The sequence below is a fragment of the Lytechinus pictus genome, chromosome 1 (genome assembly GCF_037042905.1).
Source record: "Lytechinus pictus isolate F3 Inbred chromosome 1, Lp3.0, whole genome shotgun sequence".
Classification (NCBI taxonomy): Eukaryota; Metazoa; Echinodermata; class Echinoidea; order Temnopleuroida; family Toxopneustidae; genus Lytechinus; species Lytechinus pictus.
Window position 1 is genome coordinate 42,700,355 of NC_087245.1, and position 13,004 is coordinate 42,713,358.

At 36.5% G+C, this 13,004-nt stretch overlaps 1 protein-coding gene across 2 annotated transcripts in view; it reads left to right on the forward strand.

Annotated features, from left to right (window-relative positions):
* The window catches only part of LOC129263270 (kinesin-like protein KIF13A), a 55,006-nt gene extending 43,597 nt beyond the window's left edge, over positions 1–11,409 (forward strand). For both annotated transcript variants that reach the window (XM_064103447.1, XM_064103451.1), the window contains 4 exons: positions 82–315; positions 3,332–3,394; positions 5,322–5,759; positions 9,905–11,409. In XM_064103447.1, the coding sequence (XP_063959517.1) occupies positions 82–315; positions 3,332–3,394; positions 5,322–5,759; positions 9,905–10,531 (1,362 nt within the window). In that variant the 3' untranslated portion in view covers positions 10,532–11,409. The remainder of the gene's footprint in view (positions 1–81; positions 316–3,331; positions 3,395–5,321; positions 5,760–9,904) is intronic.
* Positions 11,410–13,004: the final 1,595 nt, after the last annotated feature.

A 13,004-nucleotide genomic window follows, 5' to 3' on the forward strand; every position in this document is an offset into this window, starting at 1 on the left:
AATTGAAAATCTTACGTTATGAGGTAAAGGGGTATTTAATATTCATTTACCAAATTAAGAATCCTCTTCAATGTTTAACAGGCATCAGAAGACCCTGAAGACCGGGAATCCTTGGCCTTGATGGCTGCAGCCGGAGCGGAAGAGAACGGCAGTACTGGAGATGGGGAAACTTACATTGAGAAGTACACAAGAGGGGTCTCCGCCGTCGAGAGTATCCTAGCACTTGATAGGTTACGGCAGGAGGTCATCATCAAGGAGAAGTTGGCCAGTAGGGGGCGCAATTTGAGGAAGACGTCCAGTGTACCAAACATACCTGTAAGTATATTTTTCTCGTTCTGTAATTTTTATACGTCCGTCCTAGACGGGACGTATTATGGTATCACGCTCGGTGTCCGTCCGTCCATTTGACTTAACCTAGGCTCATATAATTTGGTGTGTATAATACTAGCATGGATCCTAGGAAGCCTATTGATTTTGAGGTCAAAAGGTCAAAGGTCAAGGTTACAGTGACGTGGTTTTAACTTAACCTAGGCTCATATAATGTGGTGAGTATGATACTAACATGGATCCCAGAAAGCCTGTTGATTTTGAGGTCCAAAGATCAAGGTCACAGTGACATGCTTTCATCTTACCCTTCTCAAGTCCTTGTAAACGCGATAACTTCAGTTTAACTTAACCTAGGCTCATATAATTTGGTGTGTATGATAATAGCATGGATGCCAAGATGCCTTTTGATTTAGAGATCAAAAGGTCAAAGGTCAAGATCACAGTGACATGTTTCCATCTTACCCTTCTGAAGTCCTTGTTAATGCGATGACTTTAGTTCAACTTAACCTTGGCTCATATAATTTGGTGTGTGTGATACTAGCATAGATCCCAGGAATTCTAACGAAATTGAGGTCAGAAGGTCAAAGATGAAGTCGCCACCTCCCACTTTTCTTGCTTGACCAATAACTCCATTTTCCGCGTTACAGGCGTGCGTGTCATGTGCTCGCCTTAGCAACACTCTTGTTTGTAAATTGTGCCTATGTTAATATCTTTCGATCATCCTTCCTTACAATTTACTTTGAAGTCTGTCCTCTCCCCAATCACTCCATTCTGCTGCTGCTCCTTTCTTCCGTTTCCTTTTCCTTCTCTTCCTTTCTCTCTCCAATCCTCCCTTGCTCCTTCCCCTTCCACTCTCTGTCTCTTTCTTCATTGGTCCCTCGCAATATTTCTCTCCTTACCCTCAGTTATACATGTATATGTATGTAGTGTATTTTATATGTGTTTTACTATTCAAAGTAAACACATGACAGAAGAAATATACTTGTCAATGTGAAGCCTGCTACATCCAGCTGTGGCCCAAAATTGTAACAGATAGAATGTTGTATCAGATATGAAAATTTAATCAAGTAAACTCATCACATTTTGAAGTTTGGAATAGTGCTTACTAGGAATACTAAAATTTAAAAATTCTGCTATCCTGCAAGCCTTGTGGTAGGAGTAGAATCAGCTTCAAATCATGGCCAATATGCTATGATGTCACCAGGAGTTGAAATGTGATTTGCTTTTTCTTTACCGGAGACTCGCAATTGACTGGAAGTAATATTTATACCACTGTAATTTTGATTGTTATGACTTTATAATTCAAATGTTATCAAAAATTTCTCCAAAAATGGATTGCAAAATGGATCATACAGTGTGTGCTTGCTCAAGTTTTGTGATTGTTTTTTGTTTTTTGTTTTAAGTGGGATTCTTCTCTATTGTATATTTATATTACAACAGTTATTTTATCTTGGAAATTGAAATGTGTTTCCTTATTACTGAATTATAGCCAGTATTCTACTATTCAAATAAAGATGTAAGTCTTTAGATTTTCTTTTCCAATCTTGCTTACTTCACAATTACATCTCTATTATGTACATGTATCTATTCATGATAATCAAACACTCTAACTTTTTTGTATTCCATGGCCGTTATTTTTTTCATTTACAAATTAAATCTATTTAATGCCAACATATGTATATCCAAAGCTTTATGTCATGGAGTGTATTTGCATGATATACATACGGTAATTATGTAATGTGAATTGCCTTTCATGACATGTGTTAACAGAATTAAAGAATAAAGAATTAAATATTTGGCTTTCATTTATAACATTCTAAATCCATTATCATGTTATGATGAAACACTTGAGGTCTAAGTACAGTTTCATCTTGAAAAGAGAAAGTCCTTCCTGATGTTACATTGGGGCAAATCGATAAAATGATCAACATTTTTGTACATCCCACCCCCATTTTTCTCAAGTTTTACTTCATTTTATAAACTGACCAAGTCATGATAATTTCTGAGCATTACAGACTGTCATAAGAACCAGAAATCAGAGACAGAAAATTTCATGAAGGTCCCACATATAAGGGGTCGGACATACATGTACATATTTTATGGAATTGCCCATTGGTTTAAAATATTTGAGCAATTTCTGATTAGAAATGGGAATGACATGAAATTATTAATAATTTATAACTAAAACAAAGAGCTATTTCCATATGTTTTACACATTTTATTAAGAACTATCAAAATACAGTGAAAAAGAGGGAGAAATTTACCTTCCATACATTTCTTTGATGTTTTAGTTTGCCTTGTGTATAATGCTGTATTATTAAATTGTTCATTATGATAAATGCTCTGCCTGAATGAAATAAAACAGAATCCTCTATATTCTTCATTCTTTTGTTGTATGCTAACAAGTATGTATGGGAAATATGCATTGTTTATGCCATGTACTATCTATTTAATGTCCAATCATGTTTGCACAATTTATTATCTAGGCTGATCTCTGTTCAATCAGATAAAAGTCTAAGAATAAGATGACGAAAAAGGCATGTTAAAATTTTGGGTCTATGCATCTCTGTGTGATAACCTATCATGTGAGTCAGGCAGGAGTTTTAAGTCCGCTTTTGTCCCTGTTTAGCGGGATGGCCGAACTCACCCCCATACTTACAGCAATCGCCCTTACCCCCTGCATCCTCCTCCATCAACCCAACACTCTTACTCTCTACTTGCTTTTCTTTTTTGACTGCCCCCTCCCCCATCCTCCTCAAACTCAAAAGCCGTTAAAACATACCCATTATCCCTCCTCAATACATGTCCATACCAATGTACCCCATTTGCCTTCGTCAACTGATCCGCAAATTTCATTTCAATATCTCAACGAAGATGCATTTTGAAGTTCAATCAACGATATAATTTTCCATTATCCAATACATTCTTGTTTCATCATTCATATTGCATCCATTTCACCTTGAGTTTTTTTCCTCCTCCATTGCTATCCCATGATTCCATGCAGGGCTCCATTTCACGCAACCTTGACATGAGTCGATCCATGGACTGCCTCGACGAAGATTTCAGGGTAGGCACATCTCATCCTTCATTATTTTTATTTTATTGATTCAGTACATGTACAATAGTTCATGTCTTAAAAGTAACACTTGACATCATTCAAACAGAGAGTAATACAATTTTTATTTATTTATTTATTTATTTTTATTTATTAAAATATCTTTATACAGGATAACAGGCTCAGATTAACTGTTTTTCAGCCTGGTCCTGTTAACATAAAATAACAATATATACATAATAGATAAAAGAGAAACTTGGGTAATGTACAGTAATGAGTGAATTCAATAACATTTAAAATCAGAATTATCATTAATACAAAATTGTTTAGAGATAAAATACACTACCAGTCACAATTCCCAGACTCAGCACTATCTGCCTCAGCCAGAGAACAATTCAAGCATTCAAAAAGTAAGCTTTTATAATGAGTTGTGGTATGGTGGACAAGAAAACCTTCTTGGAAATGTCAGATATTGCTCTGTACGGGGATAATTGACTAACAGTGAAACTTTTCTTTTTAAAAGCTGTAGAGCGATGAGATTTTAGGTACATAAATTTGCTTTTATCTCATTTGATATTGATTTAGGCTGTAAAAGAATCATTCCTCACCCCCCCCCCTCATCCCGGGGCCCGTTGCAGACATGTGACTATTATAGTAACTTTGCCATCCAATGATAGTAACTTCCATGGCAACAATGCTCAACATTTAGTCAGAATCAAGGGTTTCAGGGAAGTTACCATTGGATGGCAAAGTTACTATAATGGTTACTTTTATGCAACGGGCCCCAGAACTCAAAATCATGAAAGGTCAATTCTTCTGGAATTTTGACCAGGCATAAACGAACTTACCCCCCCCCCCCACTCCCATATACATAGCTCTACATCAAAGCTTGCATGTGAATAGGTCAAAGGTCAACCAAAATCAAATGTTAGGTCAAACAAGATCAAATGTTAGGTCAATAAAGACAAAATGTTAGGTTAAACAAGATCAACATTCATATTTATTTCAAAATATATGAAGAGGGATAAGTGTTATTAAAAAAATTACATGTAGAATTAAAAGTCTTATTTTTTGTTTATCCATTCATTGCTTAGGAAAGAATAGGGGCTTTGCTTGTGAATCTTCAGTTCATGAAATTTCCAATTTCTAATGGCTTTTTACTTTATTTCCAAATTCTTTCCTACTAAACACATGATGTCAAATTGGTTTGTCCGGTGATATTATTTTTACTGTTTTATTTTTTTGAATGGTTATTGTACATTTTCAATATTCTGTGATTGCAAACATGTATGTGTGGCATAATGTTTATATCTACATGTATTATATTTGTGATATCCTTGATCATTGTAACCATTTGTTGATTTAAGTATCTTGTAATTTATAAATGTATGAACTGTTTATTTGTTGAATTTGTTTTGCATTAAATCTAAACGCCATTGGTATATACTGTCAACAAAACACTGCGTAATATCATTATTGAATATCAAACACTCATTTTTCCCCAATTGTTTCCCATCAATATATATTTTTTAATTTGTGAAAAATTCTAATTGTTCCTTTGATTTTAATTTATCTAACGAACCATACTGTGCATGCACCTATCTTTTGATGAAAAATATTGTATTCAATTGTGTTATTGTCTTTCGATATAACTATAATTTATAACTGTCAAAAGCTGTGATTTGTACATTTGTGTACTCATCAATGTAATGTCGCCTTTGTTGGTTTCGATTCACCACTTTCACCAATATTGTTTTGAACGATAGTTACCCCTGTATGGGTTTTTTTACTAGATGTAACCTTGCTACCAACGCATGCCTTCATGTGCCCAACCACCTGTACATTGTGCACAAATGTATTATTCTTTTCTATCTACTGTAGTCGTAAATATGCTTGAATGATGAACTGAAAAAAAATATTGAAAAATCCTCTGTAATAGATACTGCGTTGGGAGAGTCTGCGAAACCTTGGACCTCCAAGTTCACCAACCCTTCCAGGAAGTGCCGGGAGTCCGGTGGTGTATAGCAAGGCCACATCCCGCCCCAGAACGCTCCAGGTGTCTTCCTCCGACTCCAAATCGGAAACCAGCGACTACTGCAGCTCCCCCGGAAGCATGCAGTTCAATTCCAGCCCGGGCGCTAGCCCGTCCCATCCAAACATGAGCCACGCCCATCCAGGGATGACTTCCACGGCGCACCCGTTGATGGGTGGAGTCCACCCTTCCGGGGGTCCCATACTACCCTCCATGAGCCCCTTGCTCCCGTCCATGGGGACGGCCAATCCAAGGAGATCCAGTACTGGCAAGTCTCCCGGGGGTAAGCAGCTTAGACCAGTCCAAGAGGAGTCCAGGGCGGCTAGGTCAGCACCTAAGATGGAAGTAAGATAGTCGTTTAATTCTGGTTAATATCTTATATTTTGGATTACATAACCTTGTATTTCACAACTGTTAGGCGAGTGAAATCACTGGATCGAGGTGACTAAATCTTTTCGGTGTCGAATGCATGAAATTTGAAAGTGTAAAACCCAGCTCATATAATTCATTAAACAAGGAATAATTTTCAGGTATCCCATTTCAATTTTCAAACCTATTTTTCACGCAACTCATATTGACTTGTATATCAGGCTTTTTTAAAGTACTGTACAGAACTAGGTTATATATTTTCCCCGACAGCATAAACTGCTTTTCAAATTTAATCTTTTAATTCAGTTTTGGGAAAAAATATATATGTTCTGACTAACCCTAACTTTACTATTTTTTTAAAAGTTCTTTTTTACAATAAAGTTTAGAAAACTGGCGAATGACACAGTCAAGATGACCCTTGATCTCCATTCATGTTCATTTTGCATACTATATGGCTCGATAGAGAGGAGTACCTTCCACACACACAAAAAAAAATGGCCTTTCATTTGGCACCAACCCTAATTTGCTTCCACTGTTATTGCAAACAAATGGCTATTTTTAACGGCCTTCCCCAATTTTAGCTTCATTTCCTTGGCCCGACATTACATCTTAACCTGACCTTTAACTAAAACTCATTTACAGTCCTTGTGGTGGGTGTTTCACAAAGATTTAAGTATGATTCAGAGTGGCACTTAAATACTGATGTGTACATGATATGCAACATGCAATCTTATTGATCAATACGCAATAGTGCATGACCTCTTGGTATGATCTGACCAATGCGGTCATGCTTTTTATACCGCACGCTAAAAGGCATTTAAGCATGACTCCAAGTCATACTTAAAACCTTTGTGAAACTCCCCCTGATCCTAATCCTACATAACCTAGCTCTCGATCTGCATCAAATTTTATCAAACTTTTCTTGGATTTAATTTTCTGAAGAATTTTTTTAAGTGTTGCAGGATTTATTCAGCCTTATACGTTCTTTGATTCGCATGTTCCTAAAGGGTTTTTTAAATGCAGAAATGAAGTTCCTTCATTAACAAAAGCATTGATTTATTTCCCAGGAAGTCTTCAGACTTGGTCCTGAAATAGTCATGTTGCCAAGCAATAACCAAAAGGATGACACAATTTCAGCTTTATTTTAGAGGAGGGGGGGGGGGGGGGGGACACCCCATGTTTTCCCCAGTATCAGCTACTGTTTGAAAAAAGCTTTGACATATTAATGCATAATATTAGTATAAATGAGCTCTAGTTTCAGTACATATGGTACAAGTGCAGCATATGTTATTGATGTAGCTCATTTAAATCATTACTGTTTGGATTCAACAGTGACCAAACAGCAAATGAATTGCTCAAATGCTACTTTTAGTGAAAAATCTTCTCATTCTAGTTTTATTGTTCTTAAAGAACATGTACTATCTTGATGATGCATTTTCTATAGTTTCAACAACAATTTGTGTATAAGACATTCAAGACTTTTTCCTAATTTCAAATTTATGTGTTAAAGTTTGCAGTGTTATACTAATCAGTTTTCTTTATGAATGTGTATTTTTATATTGTTTGTTTGTTTCCTTGTTTGTGCAACCCTCTTAACATTTTTATTCAGAAATTCATTATTATTTTTACAAAATTTCAGAGGAGGGGGAAAAAATTATGAAAAATCAATGAATGATCTGTTTTTCCTATACATGCACATGTATTTGAACTGGACTGGTGAATCCCTTTAATTTGGAAAAAAAAATCTGTTCTAGATTATTCGGTAGATACACTGTACATGTATTGTCCTGTCATGATTTGAATATTTCATTTTGATTACAAATTTTAAGCCCCCTAAATAGTCTTTAAATCACAGAAATTTCATTCTTTCTCTTGGGATGGCTTGTGAAATGGTGTCAAATAAATACACCATACAAATTTTACCCCTTACCTGATCTTACTATCCAACATTGGTTGAACTCTCATTTCATTTGAAACAAGTCCAAAGCTCCATTACCGAGTTACAGTTTGGAAATGATCCAGTCATACTTTAGATACAATTCAGAATTTTGCTGTTGGTTTTGTTATTGTTGCACCTATCTAAAATGTTTTTAATTCGGGGGCCTCAGAATGATATGGAAAGTGGGGGGGGGGGGGGGTAAACATACAAAAAATCAATTAGTCTGTAACTTTCATGTTTTTGTACATGTTTACTCGGGAAAAATGGGGGCTGTTCACTCAACCCCCCACCCACCCATACACAAAAAAAAATCACAATTTGGTATTTTTCATATTTCTTGTACATGTTAACTGAAAAAAAGTGGAGGCTGCTATCTCCCCCCCCCCCTAGATTCCTGATTCTATGGCTCCTGTATTAAAGGTATTTGTTGTTATGTTTGCAGTGTTTTTGGAGTTGTTTTATTCATTCATTTTGGTTTCCTTCCTTTGCTCTTCTAACCAATCACAGCCAAGGAGGAGCTTGCCCCTATAACACACACTCACTGTACCATTTTATTGGTATGTATTAACAAGGTTTTATGCTTTCATTACTAATATCAATTTCAGTGAAAACAGAGGTTTGTTTGATGTGACTATTAAATGCTAAAGGGCAAGTCCACCGAGTCAGTAAGCTGATTCTGATAAATGTAGGAAAAATGAGAGGAACATATTTACAGAAAGTTTGATGAAAATCCAGCTATCAAAGAATGACATTGTTAATTACTTTTTTATACGCCCGTCCTAGACGGGACGTATTATGGTATCACGCTCGGTGTCCGCCCGTCCGTCTGTCTGTCTATCTGTCCGTCCGTTAACTTTTCCTTGTAAATGCGATAACTTTAGTTTGACTTAACCTTCATGTACATGTAGGCTCATATAATTTGGTTTGTATGATACTAGCATGGATCCTTTGAAACCTATCGATTTTGAGGTCAAAAGGTCAAATTTCAAGGTCATAGTGACATGTTTTCATCTTACCGTTCTGAAGTCCTTGTAAAAGCAATAACTTTAGTTAAAGTTAAGCGAGGCTCATATAATTTAGTGTGTACATGTAGGGTACTAGCATGGATTGCAGGAAACCTGTAGATTTTGAGGTCAAAGGTCAAGGTCACAGTGACATATTTTCATCTTGCCTTTCTGCAGCCCTTGTAAACGCGATAATTTGGTGTATATGATACTAGCATGGATTCCAGGAAGCCTATTGATTTTGAGGTCAAAAGGTCAAGATCAGTGACATGTTTTCATCTTGCCCTTCTGAAGTCCTGGTTAACGCGATAACTTAAGTTGAACTTAACCTAGGCTCATATAATTTGGTGTGTATGGTACTAGCATAGATTCCAGCAATTCTATTGATTTTGAGGTCTGAAGGTCAAAGGTGAAGTCTCCACCTTCCACTTTTCTTGCTTGACCAATAACTCCATTTTCCATGTTTCAGGCGGGCGTATTATGTGCTCGCCTTAGTGACGCTCTTGTTTAAGTTATGAATTTGTAATGGCATATGATGCAAGCAGCCCAATTTTAATGTCATATGAATTCTCATTCTTTAATGGCTTGTAATGACTGAAAATATATTTTCTAACAGAAGCATGTATAAAATAGTGTATCTGCCGGTGAATGCACAGATCTATAGAATAATTTCACATTTTCTGAGAAAATGGCATTTTGTGGAATTAAAAAAAATCTATTCTTCTCTTATTCTTTGAAGAATTTCACCTATCCATGATTTTTGTGTTTCTATCATTATTCTTCTTTTATTAAAACTAGTTTTATGTGAGGGAGAACTTCCTCATTAATCTGTGTAATGAAATATGACCCCCCCCCCCCCCCCCGATGTTTCTCATAATAATTAATCCTGTGGAAGCAATTCATGGCATTTTGATTTGAAATATTCAGCATGTTTTTAAGACAAAATTAATGATGCCTTGCCATCGGTCCCAAAGCTTTTCACTGTGTTGTATCTACACATGAGATATTCTCAATGGTGGGATTTCTTGTAAAGTTAAATTATGTTTCCTGACAAAATTTGTACATACATATGGTTATTTATCGTTATTTACTGATTAAATCGATTATATCTATGCCTTCAGTTGTGCAGATATGTTTCAAATTACAATTTCTCTTTGATTTTTTTGTAACCCCTGCAGGCAAAAACTCTTTATTATGTTCAGAAGAGGCATCGTGCAATAAAGATGAGTGAAGAGAAGATAAATAGACGTCGTTCGGAACCGCCCCACGCAGCTACCGATGCCAAATCCACCCCTCCAAAAAGTGATGTCTTCCATAGTGATGTAACTACAGCACTGAACCGGTCTGCAGAGCCTAGTGTTGGGAGGAAGAATCCATTTCTCAGAGGTGATTTGTCTTGTGATGGAAGTGCTACAGATGATCGCCTAGTGTATCTCCCCTCCCAGGAAATGGAACATCCCAGGACCATCCTGAGAACAAGTCATAGCTGGAATGGTCCACTAGAGGCTGGCAGGGATGCAACCAATGATGAAAATGAACAAAATGATCTATCCTTCCATACTCCACCCCCTGTACCAGGAATAGATTCTTCCACTCCTGTACACTCATCCAGTGAGAGTTGGGATGTGCCATTGGACCAAAGGGGGAAAGGGTTACGCGGAGGGGGTGATGTTGATGATATGTATTTGACTTTTGGTTCCTGCAGCCTTTCTGAACCCATTTATGCAAATGAAGTCTGTTCTTTAGTTGAGGACCAACCAATTTTTATCAAACCGAAGTGGGTTTGCCAAGAACAGAAATTTTGACGACGTCATTGGAACTTACATACATGTATCTTAAGAAGTTAGTAGTGTTCTATACATTGCTTTTGAAGTCATTGCAGTGTATAATTTTCATTTTGCCAAAGGGATTTATAAATGTCTGGTTGTAACATTCTCTTTGCTGTCAGATTACATTTTACTTTTATTATTAATTGTATATTGTTGTGTTACCTAAACTGATCTTGGCATCAGAAATGGTTCCTTACTGTTGACTATCAAATGCTAACACGATATGTTATTTGATTACAATTTTTTTTTCATGTGATCTTGGTGTCCTCCCCTTTCTTATTCTTCATCTCTCCCTCTTCTCATTTTCCCTCTCCTTCTGCTTCTCTTACATTTCTTTCTCTCTCTTCTTATCCTCCTCATTTCCATTTTTCATTCTGTTCATCCTCTCTTGTTTTTTCCTTCTTTTCTTCTGTTTTCCGGTTTGCCTTGTAGCCTCATTTTGATAATTGTAAAAAGGAAGATTTTCAGTCTTTTGTAATATTTATTTTGTCCAATTTTAAGACCTTGCAAATCTACTTTATTCTTTAAGCTGTTCTTATAATTTTCTTTCCATGTTAATTTCTATTAAATTCATGAAACTGTCCCCAACATTTATACTCTGTTACATTGTCAAACATCATGCACTGAGACAATCATGGTTTTAAATTCTTTTTATGTTACTTTTTCTTTCCACTAATGATCATTAATTTTGTTTTATAGCATTTTAAAATATCCCGTATCCTTTCATATTTTTGGTGGAATCCTTGAAATAGGAATGTGACTAATTGTCTGTCTTGCCCTCTTCATAGGATAACAAATGGATTTTGACAAATCTCTTACTGTTTCAATCAGTTTTATAGTCACAAATGTCTAGATGCATTCTATAGATCTTGTTGATTACAATACTGCTAAATGTTAATGACAGATGTTTTATTGGCCAGTCAAAATGCATGGTTTCAGTAGCCTATGAGAATTAGCTTTGTCAAACAGGACCATGTATTTCAATGGTTACCTCAACATGGCTCATGCAACAAATTTTCATGCAAGCAATTGATTGAATTAGGTAGAAAAGCTCTAATTTTGATATACATGTTACATATATATGGCAAGCGATGGTATCTCTTTACTTGTACTGCTGCTCTATGATTGTACTATTACAGAATTTAATTTAACGCTCCCAAACTGTCGACTTGATTTTGCCTGAATACACTATCAGCACAATTTGATATCTCTTGATATCTTTATAATAGTTCTTATTCTCTAAAAAAAAAAAATGTTTTGTTCCAATTTCATGACGTATTCACTCTTTAAAGGAGGCTTGATGTACTTACACAAAAAATTATACAGTAATGAGATTATTTAATGTTGCATAAGTATTGTGCCATAATATGGAATATAACTCTTGGAAATGAACTGGTAAATTAGATGAAGTGAAATGCAATCTTGTTCTAGATCATAAAGCAAAAGTTTGTCAATGAACACACTCCAGAGACACTAGCAGTAGTTCAAGGGAAGCAAATGCTGACCCCCCCCCTTTTTAATGAAGATTTTACCCCCCCCCCCATTGAATATTCTTTATTTATTTGCCTTTGCTGATTTGCATTGTTAACCCAATCCGGTAGACTTACAGTAGAGTCCGCATATAACCTCGGTCGCAATCTGCCGTGCATATTGAGGCTATGGCCTCCATGTTTTTCTGAAAAAGGTGAGGAGAGAGTGGCAAGAGTAGGGAAGGAGGAGGCCTACGTATGTCACTTGCACGGCTGTGAGCGGTTGCATGCATTGTACTTTGCATTTGGTAAGTGAGTTGTACCTGCTTACAATGTTCAATCAACTTGCGATTGCCATGTTATCCTTCGGAAGTACATGCTTCTCACGTACGGTGTCCTAGCTCACTCGCAAGTTGTAAGTGCATCCAAGTGCAATGAACATTGGCAGTAGAGGGTGTGCGTGTCATCCACACTTACTGCACTTTAGTGAAAGTTCCTCATACAGTAAAAGTGCTATGTCGTGTCTGCGTGTTCCCAAATTTGTATAGAGGCGGTACTCGCCATGTACGAATCCCAAAATTTTTCTCACATTTTTGCAAATAGACGGCACGCACGTGCAAGTACGGCCGGTTGGGACCAAGCCTTAAGTCGACCTTCCAAAATTCCAATAATCACCAAAGTCTAAGCATTTTCCAAACCAGAATATGCAAACCTGTCATATACATGTACATTGCCTGACTTGAATTTTTCAAAAGTTGTGCAGATTTTGTAGTCCAAAGAGATATAACTTCCGTGGATTCTACCCTAATTGAATGATAAAATCAATCATAATTTGCAAAAGACAATTTGAATATCCACCCAAATCTGACAATCATTCTATTGAAAGTATAATCAAATATATCTGTAATCAGGCATACTTTAACCCTACATGTAACTAGGCCGGGCTTTTTTGGCTGTTCTGTGGCCGGGGGGGGGGGGGG